At 39.1% G+C, this 24,242-nt stretch overlaps 2 protein-coding genes across 7 annotated transcripts in view; both read right to left on the bottom strand.

Moving 5' to 3' along the window:
* The window catches only part of SLC37A2 (solute carrier family 37 member 2), a 43,761-nt gene extending 31,955 nt beyond the window's left edge, over positions 1–11,806 (bottom strand). Inside the window, exon 1 of the mRNA XM_067751458.1 lies at positions 1,135–11,806. The gene's annotated coding sequence lies outside the window, so the exon portion shown is untranslated. The remainder of the gene's footprint in view (positions 1–1,134) is intronic.
* Positions 11,807–12,461: 655 nt separating this feature from the next.
* CCDC15 (coiled-coil domain containing 15) overlaps positions 12,462–24,242 on the bottom strand; it is a 69,739-nt gene continuing 57,958 nt past the window's right edge. For all 6 annotated transcript variants that reach the window (XM_067751439.1, XM_067751437.1, XM_067751440.1 and 3 more), the window contains 3 exons: positions 14,770–14,937; positions 14,300–14,448; positions 12,462–13,078 (listed from right to left, as the gene is read on the bottom strand). In XM_067751439.1, the coding sequence (XP_067607540.1) occupies positions 12,957–13,078; positions 14,300–14,448; positions 14,770–14,937 (439 nt within the window). In that variant the 3' untranslated portion in view covers positions 12,462–12,956. The remainder of the gene's footprint in view (positions 13,079–14,299; positions 14,449–14,769; positions 14,938–24,242) is intronic.

The raw sequence follows: 24,242 nt of genomic DNA, 5'->3' as shown, positions 1-24,242 counted from the left end.
ATTCACACAGGAGCAATACCCAGTTTGGAACCAGTCCCAGGGAATCTCCCTGTATATCTGACCTGGCAAGGCTTACAGTCCCAACGCTAGCTGATGAAGGACTCCTGGCAAGCACAGAAGCACGAGGTATGATGAAACTGGGATAACTGGCTCATCAATTCAAAGCAGGGTGTCTTGAAATGAGCAACACAGCCTATTTCCTCTATGTCAGATAGAACTATACCACAGCCTAGACGAATTCCCTACCCTGTGCCGCCTGGCAGGCCAGGTGTAGGGTTGTATGGATCTAATTGCATCTTACTCCTGGAGTCAAATTAAGTTTCATTAATGGCTATTAATCCAAACATTTCCATTTTGCCAGTGGTGAAGAGGAAGAGGTAGGTATGGAGTTCAGAAAATGTAATACAAAGAAAACACATATTTAGTAGAGCATTAACTAAGTCTCCAGCTATCACTGTTTATCTGTGCCTGATGACATTCCTTCATGAATGGATTTTCCAGCGTAAGCCACTGTGTGTAAGTCTATACCTACTGTAGACTGACTTACTACAGACACTACAGTATAAGCCACTTACACTATATTAGTCTCCTAGACTAATAACAAACACCTCCACAGTTTTCAGAAACCCATGCCTAGCCAAACTTCCGATTGTGTTGGCTCAAGCTCCAATCCCGTTCTACTTCAAACTCTCTTTTCCCTTGATCCTCCATTGTTAATTTCAGTCTCAGCCTGGTTTTTTTTTTGTTTTTTTTTTTCGGTTCGTGGGCTTCTCACTGTTGTGGCCTCTCCCATTGCGCAGCACAGGCTCCAGACGCGCAGGCTCAGGGGCCATGGCTCACGGGCCCAGCTGCTCCGCGGCACGTGGGATTCTCCTGGACCGGGGCGCGAACCTGTGTGCCCTGCATCGGCAGGCGGACTCTCAACCACTGCGCCACCAAGGAAGCCCCCAGCCTGTTTCTTGCCTTATGTCTATGTGGTTCCCCCTCCCACTCCCAGCTCTGTTTCCGGGTTTTTGGTTTTTGTTGTTGTTTGTTTTTGTTGTTTGTTTTTTACAGAGCAGGGGTCACAGGGAGAAAGGCCCTCATCTACCATCCCTGAGCCAAGTCACTTGTAAGGGAAGAACAAGGAGTTACCTTATGTGGAAAAAGGCTCCTGAGGCTGAACCCTAAAAGACCGAGCTGTATGACAGTCAGTCAGGTTTCATGCGTAGGATATAATGTCCCAATAGTGACAGGAAAAGATGTATTGCTCAGCTCTGTAGCAATTGCTTTGAACTCCTTAGAGAAAACACAGAGTCCCCCTGGGAAAACAGGGTAAGACATGTTCCTCCTGTAGCTGAACCTGTCAGGTGAGGGTACCTACAGTTTTAAGCCAGGAAGGACTTGAAGATAGGCATCATTTCACCCTCTGGATGAGCAATAAAGGAGACGTGCTAATCTACAATTTAAACAACACACCCATCCATTTGGCAACTAGGCAAAGTCTCTTTCCTTGATTCTCCACCTTAAAAAAAAAAAAATCTGGCTTTAGTGGTAAGAAGGCTCAGAGTAGGATGGAACAATGAACAGAATCAAATACCCAAATGCAAATCAAATGTAAATGTCATCATGACCTAGGGACTTAGAAAACCTTTTCTCTTAGGCATTAATACGAAAGGGCAAATGAAATGTTTGAACTATCTCATCGAATTCTCACAACAACTCTATGAAGTAGGTACTATTATTATTCCCATTTTGCAGATGATGAAACTGAGGCACAAACTAACACAGCATTGTAAAGCAATTATACTCCAGTAAAGATGTTAAAAAAAAAAAAAGAAAAAGAAACTGAGACACAGAGAATTCAAGTAACTTGCTTAAGCTCACACAGCTGATTTGTGGTACAATCAGAATTTAACCTGTGACTGTGACCTTAACCACTGCACAAACTATCCCACAGCAGTAGGGCCTTTGAAGACAGAGCAAGAAAGAGCTTTGACAGCAAAAAACAATGTTTTAATCTCTAGAAGATTCTATTCAGAGGGAAGATAGAAATCTAAATGACTTTTCCCATCCCTAACTTAAACCACATAAATATTCACCCCAAGATTTCAAAGCTTCTTTTACTAAATTACCATTTTGGTTTTTTGTAATTTCTACCCTGTTTTCCATGGTCTTTCATCCCTGAACTTCTCAAATTTTATATGCCTGGTATTCACCAGATAATAAAACCAGGAGACTAGGTGCCCAGTCTTTCTTATAGAAAGACCACAGAATGCTGCAGCCTCTAGGTTCTAATCACCACCTGATAATAACTATCATGTCAGAAGTCCCACAGCTAAGGGATATTACTTTCCTACCTAAACCTCCTATTATTGGGAGAGGGGGAAGGGAAGGAGAAAGGAAGGGAAGGACATTCATAATGCTAACAAGTTTATTTCAGGCCCAAGGTGTTTTTTTTTTTTTAAGTAAATTGCTTAAAAAAAAAATTCAAACATACACAAAAGCAGAGTGAATAGCATAATGAAACCCCAATACACCTGTCACTGAGATTCACTATTATTAAACTTTCGCTACACTTACTTCATCTACCTCTCTTGTCTCATTTTGTTGAATTATTTTAAAGTAAATCTCAAACATAATTTTATTTCATCCCTGTGTACTTCAGTATCCATCCCTGTATAGATATTTTCTTATATAACTATAATGCCATTGTTATACCTAACACAATGAACAGCTCAGACTCTGTTCAAAATTGCTTCAAACACACATTTTTCGGACTGTTTTTTTAATTTTTCATATCAGGATCCAAACAAGGTCCATACATTATATTTGAGGTTTGTAATCTCTTTAAATCTGTCTAAATCTAGAGCCACCTCCCCATTTTTAAAATTCAAGCCATTAACTTGTTGAAGGAAGTTTTGTTTTCCTACAGAATGACCTATCCTCTGGATTTCTGCTTTCTCATGGTATAATTTGTTTCCCTCTCTCTCCTTCCTATAAATGGAATCCTCATGGCTTTTCTCTTTACGTATTGTTTTCATCTAAACTAGAAAACACAGAAAATGATTTGAGAGGCTATTTTCTCAATTCTCCCAAGGATGGTACACAGCTAGTGCCGTTCTAAGTGTGTAACTGAATTGAACTTGGGTCTTACTTGCCCGCCGTGCAGCAGAGCCAACTTACTAACACTGCGTTGTGATGAAGGAAATTCCAGCGTTTATTTGTAGGGTGCAAAGCAAGGAGTATGGCGTGGCTCGTGCTCAAAAGACCTGAATTCCCTGATGGCTTTCAGGGAAGGATTTCAAGGCAACATCAGGGGTGGAGGTTGCAGGGTGTGTGATCAGCTCATGGGCTTTCTTCTGATTGGTGTGTAAGGTAAAAGGGTGATGTTTCAGGAATCTTTATCATCAACCTTCTGGTTCCAACCAGTCTGGGGTCTACGTGCTCGTGTTCAGCATTTAGTCCCCATGGGTGGGAGGGCGGTCTTAGCTCCTGCAGAACAACTCAAAAACATGTGTCAGGTTGTAACGTGTATCCACAATGAGGAACTCGGACTCCGTTTTGTTGCTGAACTATTGTTTCTTGACTGCTTTTCCTTTGTTCCTGCCTTCCCTCACTTCCCTAATTAGCAACTTCTTGAGTCTGCTCATTGGAACTCAGGGAAGCCTTAGGAGACTAAAGCCTTTTTCCGCAAACGAGAAATGGGGGACACAGAGGGACTTTTGTACCTGGCAGGACCCCACAGGGTGCTGCTTACTTTCAATCCCCTCTTTTCTTTGATACTCCTCAAGTGTGAGGGGACCAGGGGCAGGACCAGAAAGGAAATCAAGTTTTAGATAAAGAGGTTAATCACAAACTCGGCAGGGGAACTCGGTTTTAGGGGCACTTGGTTTCAAGTGAACCGGAGAGAAGTTAATTTATTATACACGGTGGATTCCGTATAATGATTTCCGTAGGTGTTTTGAGGCAGGGGGAGGAACCTAAGACAAGAATTGAGTAAAACGTTTACCAAGGGTGATCTCATCTTGGGGCCTGGAAGGGATGATGACTCGTGTAGTAAGTACAACACCAAACTGTCTTAATCGAAAGGAATTGACTTGACTTCTCTTTGGCACACCCCTCTAATAGTGGTCAGTAATACTGGGAGCAAGACCAGACATGGACCATTCATTTCTACCTTAAGAGACCTTTAAAAACCAAAGTCAGCATATTCAAAGTCTTTTGCTCAGTGGAAGGGGCCTAGCATGCCAGGAGAACATCTGCTTTTATCTCTCTCTATAATATATCCAATCTGCCAAGTCTTCTTTTCGGAGAAGCATGGGAAAATGCCCAAGATGGGACACAAAAGCAAACTATGCTCACTACACTTAAAGTGAAACTAAAGGAATAGTTTGCTTCCAAAACCAGCATCTAAGGAAGCAAACAGAAGAGTAATACCTGCTACCTATCAGATCTTAAATTGTTGGAAGATGTGAAAGCAGCAGTTTCTAGCCTCTGCACCCAGTGGGTAGTCAATAAAGTTACTGATAATCTCATTCCTGCCCATCATAAAAGGGCTAAAAGATAAGGGTAAGTAATATTGGACAGTTACCAGTAATACACTGGAACAATGCCAGGGAGAAGCCACAGAGTTCATTAGAGCAAGCCGTTTTAGGTAGAACTGCCTAGGAAAATACATCACGTGCCAGCTTTGTGATTGTTACTGCACAAAAACTAGTACATGAATATTCTCCGCCACTACCGTAATCCTGGAATTGCCTCTATCACATGTATATTCCGTCTTTCGGCATGAATTCTGTAAGTTGATAAAGTTGCCTCTGGGGAATAGAACAGCTGAGCTCTTCTGGGATCGTGGCCCTCTTGCTGGACACATGCCCATACTTTCCTATATCCTCCTGCCCTGCTCTCCTGTTCCATTGTGACCTACTGAACTCGCATCTACTCTGACAAGATCAGGGTTGGAATCAGAGTTGAAGAGGATGAACGGGTCTGACACTACCGCATCATCTACAAGTCAAATGTACCACGAGTCCACAACTCAGCATGAAGAGCGAATGAAATGGAAAACTGGTGAGGTCAAAGGTATAAAACATAATTAATATTCATAGAACATTAGAGCCACAGGGGAGATTGAAGGTCCCTTAGTATAACTCTCTTTACAGAAAGAGAAAACTGTAGCCCAGAGAAATTGTCTCAAATCACAGTCACAGTTAAAGAATGAATAACAAAGTAAAGTGATGTCTAAGGACATTTAAAGATAGAAAACATTAGGTAAAACTACTAATCATGTAGAAGCATTTGGAATTTTAAAAATTCAAATCTGCATATCTATTTAACAAGTATTTTCTGAGAGCTTGTTACATGTCAGATAGAGCACTGAACAAAAACAGACAAAAATCCCTGTGCTCATGGAGTATACAATCTAGTGGGGAAAGAAAATAAAACATTAAGTAAAATATATAGTATGCCATACAGCTGTAAGTATCATGAAGAAAAATAATGCAGGGGAAGGGGAGACAGAGCACCTAAGCATGGGGGTGGGTAGGAGGGTCATATTTTAAAACAGCGTGGTCAGGGAAGGTCCTCTTAATTCTGATACACTTGAATGAAGGCTTGACGGAGGTAATAAAGTGAGCCAAACATTATCTGAGGGACAAGTGTCTCCAGGCAGAGAGCTAATGAAAAAGAAGAGTCCCTGGAACATCCATCGAAATACAAGGTCAACGAGGTCCAGCAGAACAAGCAAGGAGGAAAGTAGTGGGAGATAAAGTCTCAGAAGTAACTGGGACCAGATTTTACAGGGCCTCGTATGACACTGTAAGGACTCCGGCTTTTTCTGAATGAAATGAATAGCCAAAGGAGACTTTGAGCAGAGGAGTGACATGATCTCACTTTTTTGAAAGGACTGCTAAGTGGTCCTAAGTGCTAAGAACTTAGGTGGTGCTAAGAACAGTCTATAGTGGGCAAATAGAGAAACAGAACTAACCAGGAGGCTACTGCAGTAACTCGGGTGAGACATGATGGTGACTTAGAACAGGGTTGTAGTAGGGCAGACATGGAAAAAATAGCTGTATTTTAAATATATATTCAAGGTAGAGCCAACAAGGATTGGATGTGGGCTGTATAAGAAAGACAAGAGTGAAGGTTGCCTCCATGCTTTTTTGGCCAGAACAACTAGAAGGATGGTGTTGTCATTTGCTGAGAATGGAGAAGACTGCAGGAAGAAACAGATGTTTTTATAGTTTGGGATGTGTGTATGTGTGTGTGAGAGAGAGAATGTGTGTGTGTGCAGAGGGTGGAAATCAGAAGGTTTGGTTTTAGATGTGTTAAATTTGGCTGCTGTATTGAGAAAGTACACAGGTGCAAGAAGAGATTACTTAGGAACTCTTAAAATAATCTATGAGAGAGATGATGGTGGTTTGGACCAGGCATCTTGCAGTAGAAGTAATGTGAACTGGAAATATATTTTGCAGGTAGAGTTGCCATGATTTGCTGATGAAGTGATGAAAGATGAAAGAGAGAGAAAGAGGAAAGTCAATGATTTCTTCAAGGTTCTTGGCCTCAGTAACTAGACAAATGGAATTACTATTAACTGATATGGGGGAGACAATAGGAAGAGCAAATTGAGGGAAACCAATGATGTGGAAATGTCAAGTAGGCAGTTAGGGTTAAAAGTTTGCATTTTCAGGGAGAGGTCTGCACCAGATATATAAATGTGGGAGTTATCAGTATATAGGTAATATTTCGAGCCACAAGACTAAAACAGATCACCAAAAGAGAAAGTGTAGATACAAAAGAAGTCCAGGGACTGAGCCCTGGGACACTCTCAAAAGCTTTGGGGTTGTGGGAGCCATGTGTAAGGTACCTCAAAAAAACAGAGTGATCAATTGTGTTTAATTCTGATGACAGGTCCAGATAAAGTCTGAGAATGACCATTGGATTTAGCAATGTGGATGACATTGATGGCTTTGAAAAGAGCACTTTCATTGGAGAGGTAAAGGCAAATAGTCTTACTAGAATGTATTCAAGAGTGAACGTGATAAGAACAGAACAGGAAGTATAGACACGCAAGGAGTTTTATAAAGAGAAGCAGAGAAGGTTGGTGGTACATGAAGGAGAATGTGGGGTAAAGAAAGGCAGCAGGTGGCTTTCTTTTTCTTTCTCTCTCTCTCTCCTTTCTTTTTTTCTTGGTTAGTTTTCAAGATGGGAGAAATTACAGCAAGTTTATATACAGATAGGAACACTCTAGTAGTCAAGGAAAAATTATGATGCAGAAGAGAAGGGGAAGAAATGCAGAGGCAATGTCCTTTAGTAGGTAGAAGGGAACAGGATCCAGCCACTAGTCAGAGTAGGCCTAAGACAGGAGAGCAAACAGCTCATCCATATTAACAGGAATCAACACACACAGGTAGGTAGGTAGATATGACGGTGGGAGCTCAGGGAAGTTCCCTTTGACTGCTTGTTTTTTCAGTGATACAGAAAGCATCGTCACCAACTGAGAGTAAGTGTGAGGGAAAACCTACAGGAACTTTGAAGAGAGTAAAAAAAAGAAACGGTTATCTAGGAAAGTGTTCATTCTTAATCAATTGTTTTTCACTTGAAATGTCTGTCACCTACGTTATTTGAAATAGTGGGCCCAATTTTAATCCTGTCCCTCACCGCCTTGCCCTGAAATCAAAATCTATCTCATTTAGGCTCAATCTTATCTTCAGGCCTCTTCTTCCTTATTAGTCCCTGCTAATTTAGAAAACTTGTAGAATTTGTCCTCCCAACCATGACTTCAGAAACGTGTAAATTCAGGCAAAGTCTTAGAGTCCAGGCTCCTTTCCAAAGCACATTCATCCAATTCAAACAGGATTCATTGCCCTATCATCACTAAGGGTCATGAGACCCAGGCTTCCTCCTTGGTAGCTGCTAGTTATCCCAGTATTCTCTAACCCCACAAAAATAAACCTTTAGATACTGTCTACACATAACCAAACTACAATACAAAAGCATACTCATTCTCAGGTGAGATTTATATTCATAGACTTAACCTAGAGGAAGAAGACTTGAAATTTCCCTGGTCCTGTGTAAGACCTAATCCCATCACCATTCTACCATTAACTTGATGTCAGACAAGTCGATTCACCTATATCAGATAACCAAACTAAAAAAGTAGAACAAAACCAGCAGAAAAAACAAAAAAACAATCAAAACACGTTAGACGAGACCAAAGAAACAAATAAAAACCAATACAACTTATCCTAGGAGTGAAAAACTTTAACATCTGAAAATCAATTAATATAATACATCTTATTAATAGAAAAAATGACAAAAATACATGATAATCTGAATAGATGCAAAAAAAGCATTTGACAAAACCCAACAACTTTTCATGATAAAAACACTCAACAAACTAGTAATAGAAGGGAACTTCCTTAAACTAATAAAGCCTATCCAAGAAAAATGCACAGCTAACATCCCACATAATAGTGAAAGACTAAATGCTTTCCCCCTAAGATTAGGAACAGGACACAAATGTCATCATTCCTATTCAACATTGTACTGGATGTTCTATCCAGGGCAATTAGGCAAGAAAAAGAAATCAAAGGCATCTAGATTGGAAAAGAAGTAAAACTGTCTCTATTTCCAAATGAGAAAATCTTATAGACGAAAAATCCTAAGGAATGCCCTAAAAAACTATTAGGTATAAAAAATTAATTCAGGAAGGTTACAAGATACAAGATTGATATACAAAAATCAATTGTATTTCTATACACTTGTGATGAACAATCTGAAAATAAAATTAAGGAGATAATCCATTTAAAATAGCATCAAAAAGAATAAAATACTTTGGAATAAATTTAACAAAAAAGTACACATTTTATGCTCTGAAAATTACAAAACATTGTTGAAAGAAATTAAAGACTTAAATGAGTGGAAAGACATCCCATGTTCATGGATCAGATGGCAATAGCTCCCAAATTGACCTATAGATTCAACACAATCCTTATCAAAATCTCAGCTAGCTTTTTTGCAGGAAGGTGATCTTAAAATTTGTATAAAAAATGCAAGGGACTCAGTATAGCAAAACAATCTTGAAAAAGAAGAACAAAGTTGGAGAACTCATGCCTCTCGATTTCATAACTTACTACAAAACCACAATAATCAAGACAGAATGTACTGGTTTAAGGATAAACATATAGATTAATGGAATAGAACTGAGAGTTCAGAAATAAACCCTAACATTAATGGTCCAACGATTTTTTTTTTTTTTTTTTTTTGGCTGCATCGGGTCTTAGTTGCGGCACACAGGATCTTTGTTGTGGCATGTGGGATCTTTTGTTGCGGCGTGAGGGCTTCTCTCTAGTTGTGGCGTGTGGTTTTTCTCTCTCTAGTTGTGGTATGCGGGCTCCAGAGCAAGTGGGCTCTGTAGTTTGCGGCACGCGGGCTCTCTAGTTGAAGGGTGTGAGCTCAGTAGTTGCGGTTTGCAGGCTTAGCTGCCCTGAGGCATGTGGGATCTTAGTTCCCCGACAAGGGATCAAACCTGTGTCCCCTGCATTGGAAGCCGGATTCTTTACCACTGGACCACCAGGGAAGTCCCAATGGTCCATTGATTTGTAACAACAGTGTCACATCAATTCAGTGGGGCATATAATAGTTTTTAGAACAAATGACGCTGGGACAACTAGATATCCTCATGCAAAAGAATGAGGTTAGACCCCTATCTAACACTATATACAAATATTAACTCAAAATAGATCATAGACCTTGGTGTAAGAGCTAAAACTATAAAACTCTTAGAACAACACACAGGAGTAAATCTTTATGACCTTGGATTAAGTAATGGCTAAAGCAACAAAAGAAAAAGTAGATGAATTGTACTTCCTCAAAATTAAAAACTTTTGTCCTGCAAAGTAAACCATCAAGAAAGTGAAAAGACAATCTCCAGAACAACAGGAAATATTTGCAAATCATAAGTCTAATAATGGACCTTATGGAGAATATATTAACAACTCTCATAACTCAATAATCAAAAGATAAATAACACAATTACAAAATGGCAAAGGATCTTAAAAGACAGCTCTCCAAATAGGATATACCAGGGGCTAATAAGCACATGAAAAGATGCTCAACATCATTAGCCATCAGGAAAATGCAAATCAAATCCACAAGATACCACTTCATACCCAGTAGGATGACCATAATTAAAGAGACAGATAAGGACAAGGGATGGAGGTTGTGAAGACATCTGAACCCTTATACACAGCTGGTGGGAATGTAAAATGGTGCAGCCACTCTGTAAAACAGTTTTCAGTTCCTCAAAATGTTCAACGTACAGCTACCATATGACCCAGCAAATCCCCTCCTAGGTATATACCCAAGAGAAATGAAAACGTCTGTCCACAGAAAAACTTGTAAACAAATGTTCATAGCAGCCTTATTCATAATAGCTAATTAGTAGAAACAGCCCAAATGTTCATCAATTGATAAATGGGTAAATAAAATGCAGTACATCCACAGAGTAGAATATTATTCAGCAATAAAAGCAATGAAGTACTGATACACACTACAACATGCACAAATCTGAAAAACATTATACTAAATTAAAGACTCCAGTCACAAAAGACTATATATTATATGATTCCATTCATATGAAAAGTCCAAAATAGACAAATCTGTAGAGATAGAAAGGGGGCTGGTGATTGCCAGGGGAGTGGGAAACAACTGCTAATGGGTATGGGATTTTTCTTTTCTATATTTAAAAAAAAGTTTAGGACTTCCCTGGTGGTGCAGTGGTTGAGAGTCCGCCTGCCGATGCAGGGCACACGGGTTCGTGCCCCGGTCCGGGAGGATCCCACATGCCGTGGAGCGGCTGGGCCTGTGAGCCATGGCTGCTGAGCCTGCGCGTCCGGAGCCTGTGCTCTGCAACGGGAGAGACCACAACAGTGAGAGGCCCGCGTACAGCAAAAAAAAAAAAAAAGTTTAATTGTGGTAAAAAAAAAAAACCCACACATAATCTAAAATTTACCATTGTAACCATTTTTAAGCATACTGTTTAGTAGTGTTAAGTATATGCACATTGTTGTGAAACAGACCTCTAGAACTTTTTCATCTTGCAAAACTGAAACTCTACTCATTAATCAACTTCCCATTTCCCCCTCCTCCCAGACCCTGGTAACCATCACTCCACTTTGTCTCCATGAATTTGACTACTCCAGGTTCCTCATATGAGTGGAATCACACAGTATTTGTCTTTTTGTTTCTGGCTTACTTCACTTACCATCATGTCCTTAAGGCTAATCCATGCTATAGTACGTGACAGGATTTCTTACCTTTTTAGGGCTGCATAGTATTCCACTGTACGTATATACCACATTTTGGTTATTCATTCATCTGCTGTTGGAAACTCAGGTTGCTTCCACCTCTTGGCTATTGTGAATAATGCCATTATGAACATGGGTGTGCAGATATCTGTTGAAGGTCCTGCTTTCAATTATTTTGGTTTGTTGGATCACAGGGGTATCTCTTTAGAGTGACAAAAGTGCTCTAAAATTTGTTAGTGGTGACAGTTGTACAAGCCTAGAATATACTAAAAACCACTGAATTGTACATTTCAAGTGGGTGAATCAAATGGTCTATGAATTATATCTCAATGAAGCTGTTAAAAAATACAACTCAGAAAGGCTAAATCAAGGATATAGTTACATAAGGATTTTGACTGAACTGAATAATTAATCTGGTTAAATAACCAGTCAATCTTGTCACATGGGTAATTCTGACTCTTATTTGCAATGACCTGGCTAGATATTTAGGTGTTTTTTGAGACATAACCTAAGTGCTTTTTTAACACTGACCATTAGAAGACATAGGAAAAAGAAAATGTCAGTACCTATCTTTAATTCACAATATTAAACCTTTTCATATTTTGTGTCAAGAAACACTGTGAAGAAATAACAAATTCATACTAACTATAGCAATTTTTATTTCATCTGCTCTGTAGGTATGGCATTTACCAGATTTTTTTAAAGATAGGGAAATAAGGTAGAACTTTATTCACTTTGACTTCAGATTCACTTTTTGAAATGTCACTCACAATTATTTCACATAAAAGATGCCCAAAAGACAGAGTTTATTTGCCTTTCTCTTTTTTGCAATAAAAATTATAAAATTAAGAAGTCCTGGGCTTCCCTGGTGGCGCAGTGGTTGAGAGTCCGCCTGCCGACGCAGGGGACGCGGGTTCGTGCCCCGGTCCGGGAAGATCCCACATGCCACGGAGTGGCTGGGCCCGTGAGCCGTGGCCGCTGAGCCTGCACGTCCGGAGCCTGTGCTCCGCATGGGGAGAGGCCACAACAGTGAGAGGCCCGTGTACTGCATAAAAAAAAAATAAAAAAAAAATTAAGAAGTCCTATGTCCATTGTCACCAAATGGGGAAAGAGGGAATAAATTAAAAAACAGGAGAGAAAAATTTTTGAGAAAAGAAAACATACATCAGATTCAGATTGTTCTCATCTCTAATTGTTATATACAACTAGAAAAGTTAACAGCAAAACAGATGGCCACTGAGGCTCAGAAACTCATTTCATCATCTTCTCTTTTGCTTCATCCAGACATTTTCAATTTTGTCAAGACTCAAAGTACAGATATAGAAAGACAATAAATGAGATAATCTCAAAGATTTCTAATAATCTCTTCTGATCAGAGCGGAGCAAAGTGAGAGAAACCTTACCAGTTTGACTGATCATTTTTAAAGCAACGTGGTCCATGTGGTTTACAGCAAAGAGACAAGTTTGGAAGCCAACTTTCAACCTTGGTGCCAAGCACAGAGTGAAACAATGGTCATGATCTAATTATAGTGATAGCTGTTATTATGTGGAACAGTCTTTCTTTTCAGATTACACATCTTATAAACTTTAACAGCTTTTTGTAAATAATCTCTCAGGGTTGACTTTAAATGAAGGTTGAAATACTAAGTTGATTTCAGATTCTTATTACAGATTTTTCAAAGTCCGTCTGTGTGCAGAAGCAAAATTATGAATGGCGACTCGAAGAGTTGAGTTCCCTTCAGGGATATCACAGGAATTGATGACTGAATATAGTGCCCGGGTATATGCTGCAAATAAAGATTTGAACAGTGGTGAATGAAGTCAGATTCTAAACAATTCTCCCAACCTTTTTCTATTAGTACTGTTTCTCTGCCCAGTCTCATAGGAATTAACTTTAACCCATTCACTGAATAAATATTTATTGAGTACTTACCACATGCCAAGTACTCTGTGATTACAGAAAAGATAAGGGAGAGGATGGACACAAAAATTAAATTGCAGTGTAATATTTCCAGACCAGAGGCATATACAAAATGTCATCACAGAATGAAGTTTGGAATGAAAGAAAAACTAGGAGACGATGGAAAAGATTTCCAGAAGTGGTAACATTTAAGATGGTCTTGAAAGATTAATAAAAATAAAGGAAAGAAGGCATTCTAGGCAAAGAAATGAGTGTGTGGGGTGCAAAGGTATAAAAAAATGTGGCATGTCCTGGCAGTAGCAAGTTCGATAAGGCTGGAGTGTTGCCCGGAGCCAGAGAGAAAATATGCCAAGTATGACATGTATTTTGTACTGTAATCGTAAGTCCTACGGGTTTGATGATAGGGGAATGGCATGATCAGATTTGTGTTTTTAAAATATAACTCACAGGACTGATAAGGAACTCTTATCACAGGGCAACAGGAATACAAATACTTGCAGTACTTTCAGTGTGTGTATGAAGCCTATATAATCTCTACAGTATGTAAATCAATATATTTAAGAATGGACAGGAAACAGAAATACTAGTCACAGCAGGAATGACTCATCTTCTCTAGCTGGGATCCCTGATAAAGGTAGAGTTTATATTGGTCCTCATTTCCCTCAGTGATCCTTAGCAGAACTGAAAGTCTAATGTGGATATCTACACATTATAAATAATATATATATATGTGAAGATAAATAATAAGTCTATGTTAGATAAGGCCTAACTTAGATGGCCGTAAGAGGCAAGCTCTAATATTCTTCATTTACAGGAGGACCTGAAACCCTAGTCTCACTACTGTGGAGTGAGCTAGAAATATTTCCCCAGCATAAATGGAGACAAGAAGATAACAGATCTCAAAGAGAAATATAACTCACTATAATTATTTTTATTGCCTCACAGTTGTTTTGCAAAGGGGGTAGAATAGTCTCTGATATATAGTAAGCCCTTAGTCAATAAATGCTAAATTACTACAATCACTACTTTTACTGTTGTTGTTTTCTTAACTGCCACCAGGCCCCAACCATTCCTTTAAGAGACTTACCTTTGTGGTTTTTATAGAAAATACAATTGTTGGCACAGGTATCAGGATGAGCATCCCAAAAATCAGGACCACAGCAGCATAGTGCAGGTAAAGTAATATTATACCGCTGCATTTTCTCCTGGATCTGGGCTCTTAAAGCTTCTACATATCTATAAAAATACAGTATGACCAGGCAAAGTGAACCACTAGGAAGAGAATGAGTATAAGTCCTTATTTTACTACCAGCTTTAACTGTTAAACTATTTCATATCTCTGTGCCTCAACTCTTCCTCTTGGTCCTGGGAAGCAGCACTAGGAAAAACGTAGTGCGATTCCAGAGAGGTATTAGGCAATCAAGAAATGTGATGAAGTTCTGTACTCCCCAAAGTATGAGAAGACACAGTCAACTCTTCTGTAAGGAAAATGAGAACACTGACTTCCTAACAAGTTTCCTCTAGAGCCAAAATTTCACACAGAACTTTTCAAAGTACCTTTGGTGTTCCTTTTCTTTCTGTTGTTTTTCTCTGGCTCCTTCCTCAAGTTGTAGCTGGGCTAGTATCTCACTCATCTTCTCCCCTGAATATGGCTCTTCATGAAAGTTCATTCTTAATATCCTCTGCTCTTCAGCATAACGTTGCTGCTCTTTCTTTTTCTTAATTCTGAGGATAAAATCATAACGTGGTTAGGAATTTCATAAAATCATTATTTAGAATTAGCTTCTAGATCCAAATAACTCAAGAAATTCCCAGAAACAGGGGAGTCAGGAAAGCAGTTTAACACCCCTAGAAAAGCCTCAAAAACTCCTGCTGGTTGATTTGAGTTTATCCCGTAGTTCATGTATACACATAGCCTCCTGGATGGAAATGACCAATGGTTACTACTAAAAGAGTTTTCCTTTAAGAATTCTAAAACAAGAACTTTCTCAGGTTAAAACTACAAGTAGACAGGACTTCTGCTTTGGGCTAAAATAGAGTAATAGGGACTGGGCTTGTCCTCCCACCTTAAACAACCAAATAGATAAATAAACAAATCAACCCAGAAATCAACCAGACCAAATACAAAAAAACAATGGTTTTTAAGACACTAGATATTAGACAACAAAAGACAGTGATCCTTGACAGATGGAAAACAAATGAAGTGAGCCCTACAGGTGCCCCAGCTTACTGCCTTGAAAGTTTCGAGGCAGCAGCACAGGGAGTTGAGGTGGAGCCTGGTAGACTCCCTGAGTCCAGGGACACAAAAGCAACTAGAGTTCCTAAGACAGAAAACCAGGGAGAGAGAGCTGCTCAGAGAGAGAACCCTAGAGATCTGCAGAGGGTCTCCTTCTAATACACAGCAGAGCACTGTGCATGTATACGAGGAAATGATTTGGGGCCAGGGTCAGGACCATCTGAAAGAATAACAGGGAACAGTGTTCTGTGCTCACACAGAGCACAGAATAGAGAGCCTGTTCCCACCAGTCAAGACTTGAAAAACTCATAATGCACAGGACATTGGGTAAAGTTCTCAGAAAGATTTTACCTCAGTAGTGGGAAATAATGATTAGTCCTAGACTGAGCACTGCTCCAGACACACCCAACATTGTAAAAGCAAAGCCCCAAAGTAACTTAACTGCATCCCAAAACAAAGCTCAGGAAAATTTATGAGAATACAAAGATAGCCAGTAACCAACAAGGTAAATTCACAATGTTGGACATCTAATCAAAGATAAGATGCAGGGCTTCCCTGGTGGCGCAGTGGTTGAGAGTCCGCCTGCCGATGCAGGGGACACGGGTTCGTGCCCCGGTCCGGGAAGATCCCACATGCCGCGGAGCGGCTGGGCCCATGAGCCATGGCTGCTGAGCCTGCGCGTCCGGAGCCTGGGCTCCGCAATGGGAGAGACCACAACAGTGAGAGGCCCACGTACCGCAAAAAAAAAAAAGATAAGATGCAAAGAGGCAGGAAAATACAACTCATAATGAAGAGAATAATCAATGAATCAAAATCAACTTAGAATGGACAGTTATTAGAATTAGCACAGAAGGACATTAAAACAGATAGTACAACTATATCCTATATGTTCAAAAAGTTTAGACTAAAAAGGCTGAAATCAACTTCTTGAGATGAAAACTACAATTTCTGAGATGAAAAATACATTGGAGAATAAGCTTATATATTAAAGAAATGGAATTAATAATAGGTAACCTTCCAAAACAGAAAGCACTAGGCCCAGATGGGTTCACCGAACAATTAAGGAAGAAATTATACCAAATCTCTTCAATCTCTTTCAGTGGGCAGAAACTGAAAGAATATTTCTTAACTCATTCTATGAGGTCAGCATTACTCTAATACCAAAACCTGACAAAGATATTACAAGAAAACTACAACAAATATCTCTCATGAACAAGAGGCAGAAATCCTCAAAAATATTAGCAAGTCAAATCCAATGATGTACATATATTACATTCCACAGCCAAGCGGAATTTATGCCAAGAAAGCAAGCCTGGTTCAACATGAAAAAGATCAATTAATGCAATAGATCACGTCAATAAGCTAAATAAGAAAAATCACAAGATCCTATAAATAGATACAGAAAAAGCATTTGACAAAATCCAATACCATATAATCCAGCAATCATACTCCTTGGTATTTACTCAAAGGAATTGAAAACTTACACCCACACAAAACCTGCACATGGTTATTTATTTATTTATTTATTTATTTATGGCTGTGTTGGGTCTTTTTTTTTTTTTTTTTTTTGCTGTACGCGGGCCTCGCACTGTTGTGGCCTCTCCCATTGCGGAGCACAGGCTCCGTACGTGCAGGCTCAGCGGCCATGGCTCACGGGCCCAGCCGCTCCGCGGCATGTGGGATCTTCCCAGACCGGAGCACGAACCCGTGTCCCCTGCATCGGCAGGCGGACTCTCAACCACTGCGCCACCAGGGAAGCCCTGTGTTGGGTCTTTGTTGCTGTGTGCAGGCTGTCTCTACTTGCAGTGAGCAGGGGCTACTCTTCGTTGGCGGTGTGCGGGCTTCTCACTGCCATGGCTTCTCCTGTTGCAGAGCACGGGCTCTAGGTGCGCAGGCTTCAGTAGTTGTGGCACATGGTCTCAGTAGTTGTGGCTTGAGGGCTCTAGAGCTCAGGCTCAGTAGTTGTGGCGCACAGGCTTAGTGGCTCCGCGGCATGTGGGCTATTCCCTGGCCAGGGCTCGAACCTGTGTCCCTTGCATTGGCAGGAAGATTCTTAACCACTGCGCCACCAGGGAAGCCCTAAAGTAGCTTTACTTATAATTGCCAAATCTTGGAAGAAACCAAGATGTCCTTCAGTAAGTGAATGGATATATAAACTGTTGTACATCCAGACAATGAAATATTATTCAGTACTGAAAAGAAATGAGCTATCAAGCCATGAAGAGACATTGCACATAAATGCATATTACTAAGTGAAAGAAGCCAATCTCAAAAAGCTACATACTGTATGATTCCAACCATATGACATTCTGGAAATAGTAAAACAATGGAGAAAGTGAAAGATCAGTGGTTGCCAGAAGCTGGGGTTGGAGGGAGGGAAGGAAAGAAGGGTGAAAAGGCAGAGCATAAAGGACTTTTAGAGTAGTAAAACTATTCTGTGTGATACTATAATGATGGATACATGTCATTACACATTTGCCCAAACCCATAAATGTACAACACCAAGAGTGATCCCTAATGTAAACTATAAACTTTGGGCGATAACGATGTGTCAATGTAGGCTTATCACTTGTTAACAAATGTACCACACCGGAGGGGCGGGGGCGGAGGGAGGATGTTGATAATGGGGGAGGCTCTGAATGTCAGGGGACAGGGAGTACATATGGGAAATTGCTCTACCTTCCTCTCAAATTTGCTGTGAATCTAAACTGCTCTACAAAAATAAATTATTTATTAAAAATACACTGGATGGGATTACCAGGAGATTAAATGCTGCAGAACAAAATCTGAAAGCATAATGATATAAATCATCCAAAATAAACCACAGGGGAAAAATCCAAAAAATTAAGAGGAACACAAAAATGCAGTCAATCCAATTAAAAATGGGTAAAGGACTTGAATAGACATTTCTCCAAAGATGATCTATAAATGACCAACAAACATGAAAAGATGCTCAATATCACTAATCTTTAGGAAAATGCAAACCAAAATCTCAATGAGGTATCACCTCATACCACATTCACAGCAATGTGAATGTTTATTTATTAACACTACTGAACTGTATACTTGAAAATGGTTACAATGGTAAATTTTACATTATGTGTTTTATACCACCAAAAAAAAAGGCATGTCACATAAATATATAAATGAACAAAGGGAGGGGGAAAAAATGAAACAAAGTTGTTTTTAGACATACAAAAACTGAAAGAATTCACCCCTAGTACAGGCATAACCCAGAGATACTGCAGGTTTGGTTCCAGACCACTGTAGGAAAGGGAATATTGCAATAAAGCAAGTCACATGAATTTTTTGGTTTCCCAGTGCATATAAAAGTTCTGTTTAGGGCTTCCCTGGTGGCGCATTGGTTGAGAGTCCGCCTGCCGATGCAGGGGACAAAGGTTCGTGCCCCGGTCCGGGAAGATCCCACATGCTGTGGAGCGGCTGGGCCTGTGAGCCATGGCCACTGAGCCTGCGCGTCCGGAGCCTGTGCTCCGCAATGGGAGAGGCCACAACAGTGAGAGGCCCGCGTACCACAAAAAAAAAAAAAAAAAAAAAAGAAAAAAAAAAAAAAAGTTCTGTTTACACTACACTGTAGTCTTTTAAGTGTGCAATAACACAATGTACATGCCTTAATTAAAAACTAATGCTATTGGAAAAATGGCACCAGTAGACCTGCTCAACACAGGGTTGCCACATACCTTCAATTTGTAAAAAATGCAATATCTGCAATGTGTAATAAAACATAGTGCAATAAAATGAGATAAGCCTGTGTATCCACAACTAAAAGAAATGTTAAAGGTTGTCTTTCAGACCTGAGCAAAGTGATACTTTAGGTAATATATATAAGATTTTTCTTATTAGTTAAACCTCTTTAAATAATAATAGACTGCTTTAACAAAAATAACAATGTATTTTATATATAAAAGTAAGATGGGGCTTCCCTGGTGGCGCAGTGGTTGAGAGTCCGCCTGCCAATGCAGGTGACACGGGTTCGTGCCCCGGTTCGGGAAGATCCCACATGCCGCGGAGCGGCTAGGTCCGTGAGCCATGGCCGCTGAGCCTGCGCGTCTGGAGCCTGTGCTCCACAACAGGAGAGGCCACAACAGTGAGAGGCCCGCATACCACAAAAAAAAAAAAAAAAAAGTAAGATGTATGACAATAGCATAAAGTTGGGATGAGAGAAATGGAAGAATATTACTTTAAGATTCTTATATTAAGATTTTTATACTATATGTGAAGTCATATAATATCATTTGAAGGTAGACTGTGAAAAGTTAGAGATGTATGATATAAATCCTAGAACAACCAATAAAATAACAAAAATGTCATAGCTGACATGCCATCAAAGGAGATGTAATAGATATAAAAATATAAAAGTAATTCAAAAGGAGGCATAAAAAGAGAAAAAGAGGACAAAGAACAGATGGGGCAAACAGCAAGATAATATACTTATATCAAACCCTACCAAAAATCACATTAAAAGTAAATGATCTAAACACACCAATTAAAAGGAAGAAATTGTCAGATTTGACAAAAAGTCACAACCCAACTACATGCTGCTGACAAGAAACACACTTTAAATACAAAGAAACAAATAGATTAAAAATACAAGAAATATAAAAGATATGCTAGCACTAGTTAAAAGAAGGTTGGAGTAGGTATATTAGTATCAGACAATGTAGATTTCAGAGCAAACAAAATATCAAAGATAAAGATCACTTCATAATTATGGAGTCAATTAATTGAGAAGACATAACAATCCCAAACAGTTATTTATATAATAAAAGAAACACACAACCTACTAAAGAAACACACAAACTACTAAAGCCTCATCAAGAAAAAAATAAATAACCTGAATAGCCCTATTTCTATCATCAATGTTGAAACTGTTGTTAAGAACATTTCCACAGTGAAAAGTCCAGAAACAGGGAGAGTCACTGGCAAATTCTACCAGTTAGGGAAGAAATAATGCCAATTCTACATAAACTTTTCCTCCCAAATACTTCCCAGCTCATTCTACGAGGCTAGCATTTCTCTGAAAACAAAACCTGTCAAAGATATTACAAGAAAAGTAAAAGCCAATATCTCCTAGAATATATATGTAAATTCTAAACAAAATTTTTAGCAAATCTTACTAAACAATACATTATAATTTTATTTATTTTTGGCTGCATTGGGTCTTTGTTGCTGCGCACGGGCTTTCTCTAGTCGCCACAAGCGGAGGCTACTCTTCATTGCAGTGCTCGGGCTTCTCATTGTGGTGGCTTCTCTTGTTGCGGAGCACGGGATCTAGGAGCACGGGCTCTAGGCGGGCTTCAGTAGTTGTGGTGCGTGGGCTCAGTAGTTGTGGTTCGCGGGTTCTAGAGCACAGGCTCAGTAGTTGTGCCGCACGGGCTTAGTTGTTCCGTGGCATGTGGGATCTTCCCAGACCAGGGATGGAACCCATGTCCCCTGCCTTGGCAGGCGGATTCTTAACCACTGCACCATGAGGGAAGTCCCTCAAACAATACATTAAAAGGATAATACATTATTACCAAGTGGGGTGTAACCCCAGGAATGCAGGACTGATTTAACATTCGAAAATCAAACAATGTTATTCACCATATTAGCAAACTAGAAAAGAAAACCTATGATCATCTCGCTAGAGAGGAAAAAAAAGTTGACAAAATCCAACGTCCATTCCAGATAAAGATTCTCAACCAACTAGGAAGAGAAGGGAACCTAAGAAAAAACTATAGCTAACATCATACTTGATGGTGAAAGACTAAATGCTTTCTCTCTAAAATCAGGATTGTCCACTCTCATCACTTCTATTCAACATTCTGGAGGTTCTAGCCAGTGAAATCAGGCAAGACAGAGAAATAAAAGACATCCAGATTTAAAGGAAGAAGCAAAACCGTTTTTGTTTAAAGATGACATGATTACCATGTAAAAACATCCAATGAATTAATAAGTGAGTACAAAGATCCATATCCAAAAACCAACTGTATATTTCCATATACTAGCAATGACAACAACAGAATCAGCAATTGACAATTTTTTAAAATACCATTTACAGGGCTTCCCTGGTGGCGCAGTGGTTGCGAGTCAGCCTGCCAATGCAGGGGACACGGGTTCGTGCCCCGGTCCGGGACGATCCCACATGCCGCGGAGCGGCTGGGCCCGTGAGCCATGGCTGCTGAGCCTGCGCGTCCGGAGCCTGTGCTCCGCAACGGGAGAGGCCACAACAGTGCGAGGCCCGCGTACCACAAAAATTAAAAATAAATAAATAAATAAAATACCATTTACAATAGCTTCAAAAATATGAAATACTTCAGGATAGACCTGACAAAAAATGTGAAAGACCTATACACTGAAAACTATAACTGAGAAAAATTAAAGGAGAGCTAAATAAATGTTCCTGGGTTGGAAGACTCAATATCATTAACATGTCAATTCTCCCCAAATTATCTATAGATTCAACACAATCCCACTCAAAATCCAGGAATGTTCTTTGGTAGAAATTGACACACATTTTAAAATTCATATGGAAATGCAAATGGCCTAAAATAGCCATGGTGACTCTGGGGAAAAATAAACTGGAGGGCTAACACTACCTGATTTCAAGCATTATTATAAAACTATACCAATCAGAACAGCATGGTATTAGCATAAAGATAGACAAATAGATCAGTAAAACAGAAGAGAAAGTCCAGAAATAAACCCACACATATAAGAACAGCTCATTTTTTTTAACATCTTTACTGAGATATTATTTGCATACCATAAAGTTCACATGACCATAATGTAATTTGAGAACATTTTCATCATCCCCAAAAGAAACCTTGTACACTTTAACAGTCACCTTCCACCCACTCCCACCTAGCCCTAGGCAAATACTAATTTTTCTGTCTCTATAGATTTGCCTGTTCTTGATTTCATATAAATGGGATCATACAATATGCAGCCCTTCATGACTGGCTTCTTTCACTTGGCATAAGTCCATGTTGTAGCATGTACTGGAACTTCATTCCTTTTGGTTGCTGATATTCTACTGTGTAAATATTATCTGTATCTATATATTTTATTTATCTATTCATCAGTTTATGGACATTTGGGATGCTTCCACTTCCTGGCTATTTTGAATAATGCTGCTATGAACATTTGTGTAAGTTTGTGTGTGGACGTACATTTTTAGTTCTCTTGGGTATACACCCAAGAATGGAATTTCTGAGTCATACGGTAACTCTATGTTTAACCTTTTGAGAAATTGCTAAACTGTTTTCCAAAGTGATTGTACTATTTTACATTCCCCACCAACAGTGTATGGGACTTCTAATTTTTAGACATCCTCATCAGCACTTGTTATAATCTGTCTTTTTTATTAGAGCAATTCTTATGTGTGTGAAGTGGTATCTCATTGTGGTTTTGATTTGCACTTCCCAATAACTAATGATGTTGCATATCTTTTCAAGTGCTTATTAGCCATTTATATATTTTCCTAGGAGAAATGTCTAGTTAAATCTTTTGTCTACCTTTTAATTGGGTTATCTTTTTATTATTGAGTTGTAAGAGTTCTTTTCTATATTCTGACTACAAGTCTCTCATCAGATATATAATTTGCAAATAATTTCTCCCATTCTGTAGTTGTTTTTTCACTTTCTTGATGGTTTTCAATTTTGATGAAGTCCAACATCAATCTTCTCTTTTATTGTTTGCTGGACAACTGACTTTTAACAAATGCACAAAAGCAATGCAGTGGAGAAAGAATAACTTTTCAGCAAATGGATATCCACATACAAAAAAATAAACTTCAAACTATATGTGAAAATTAACTCAAACTGGATTGCAGACTTAAATGTAAAACCTACAATGATAATCTTTCTAGAAGAAAACAAAAAAGAAAATTTTTGTGACCTTGGGTTAGGCAATGATATCTTAAATATGATGCCAAAAGTACAACATATTTAGTCATTCAAGGAATGTAAACTAAAACCACAGTGAGATGCCACTACATACCTATTCAAATGGCTAAAATGAAAAAGACTGACCATACCAAGTGTTGGTGATGATGTAAGGGAACTTGAACTCTTACAAGTTACATTACTCTTCCTGGTAGTAATATAAAGTGGTACAACTACTTTGGAAAGCCTTTTGACAGTTTCTTTAAAAAATGAAATATATACCTACCATGATGATCCAGTCCACTCTCAGGTATTCACCCAAGAGAAAAGGTAACATTTTCCAAAGACTTGCACACGAATGTTCACTGCAGCTTTATTTGTAATAGCCCAAAACTGGAAACAACTCAAATGTCCATCAAACTATGAATGGGTAAACAAATTGCGGTATATCCATACAATGGAATACTATCCAGTAACAAAAAGGAATAAACTCTTGGTATCATAACAACAAGGACAAAATAATTACTCTGAATAAAAGGAGCTGGGCCCAAGAGTACATGTTGTATAACTCCAGAAAATGCGAACTAATCTATAGTGACACAAAGCAAACCAGTGGTTGCCTGGGGAAAAAGATGTGGGGAGGGCAGGAAAGAGGTGCTACCTAGGGCATGAGGAAACTTTTGAGGATGATATATATGTTCACTATCTTGACTATGATGGTCGTTGTGTGTGTGTGTGAGAGAGAAAACATCAAAGTTTACACTTTTATATGTGTAGTTTATTGAATATCAATTATGTTTATTTAAAAAAAACACCTACTTGCAGAGAGGAAATGAGTTGCTCAGTGAGAAAATTGTCAGAAAACCTAATTTAAGAGCTTTTGTTAAGAAATATAATTAATTCAAGACTAG

Source organism: Pseudorca crassidens, chromosome 9 (assembly GCF_039906515.1).
Source record: "Pseudorca crassidens isolate mPseCra1 chromosome 9, mPseCra1.hap1, whole genome shotgun sequence".
In the NCBI taxonomy this organism is placed as follows: Eukaryota; Metazoa; Chordata; class Mammalia; order Artiodactyla; family Delphinidae; genus Pseudorca; species Pseudorca crassidens.
The sequence above is the reverse complement of the archived record's forward strand: the minus strand, read 5'-3'. Positions and strand labels throughout refer to the sequence as shown.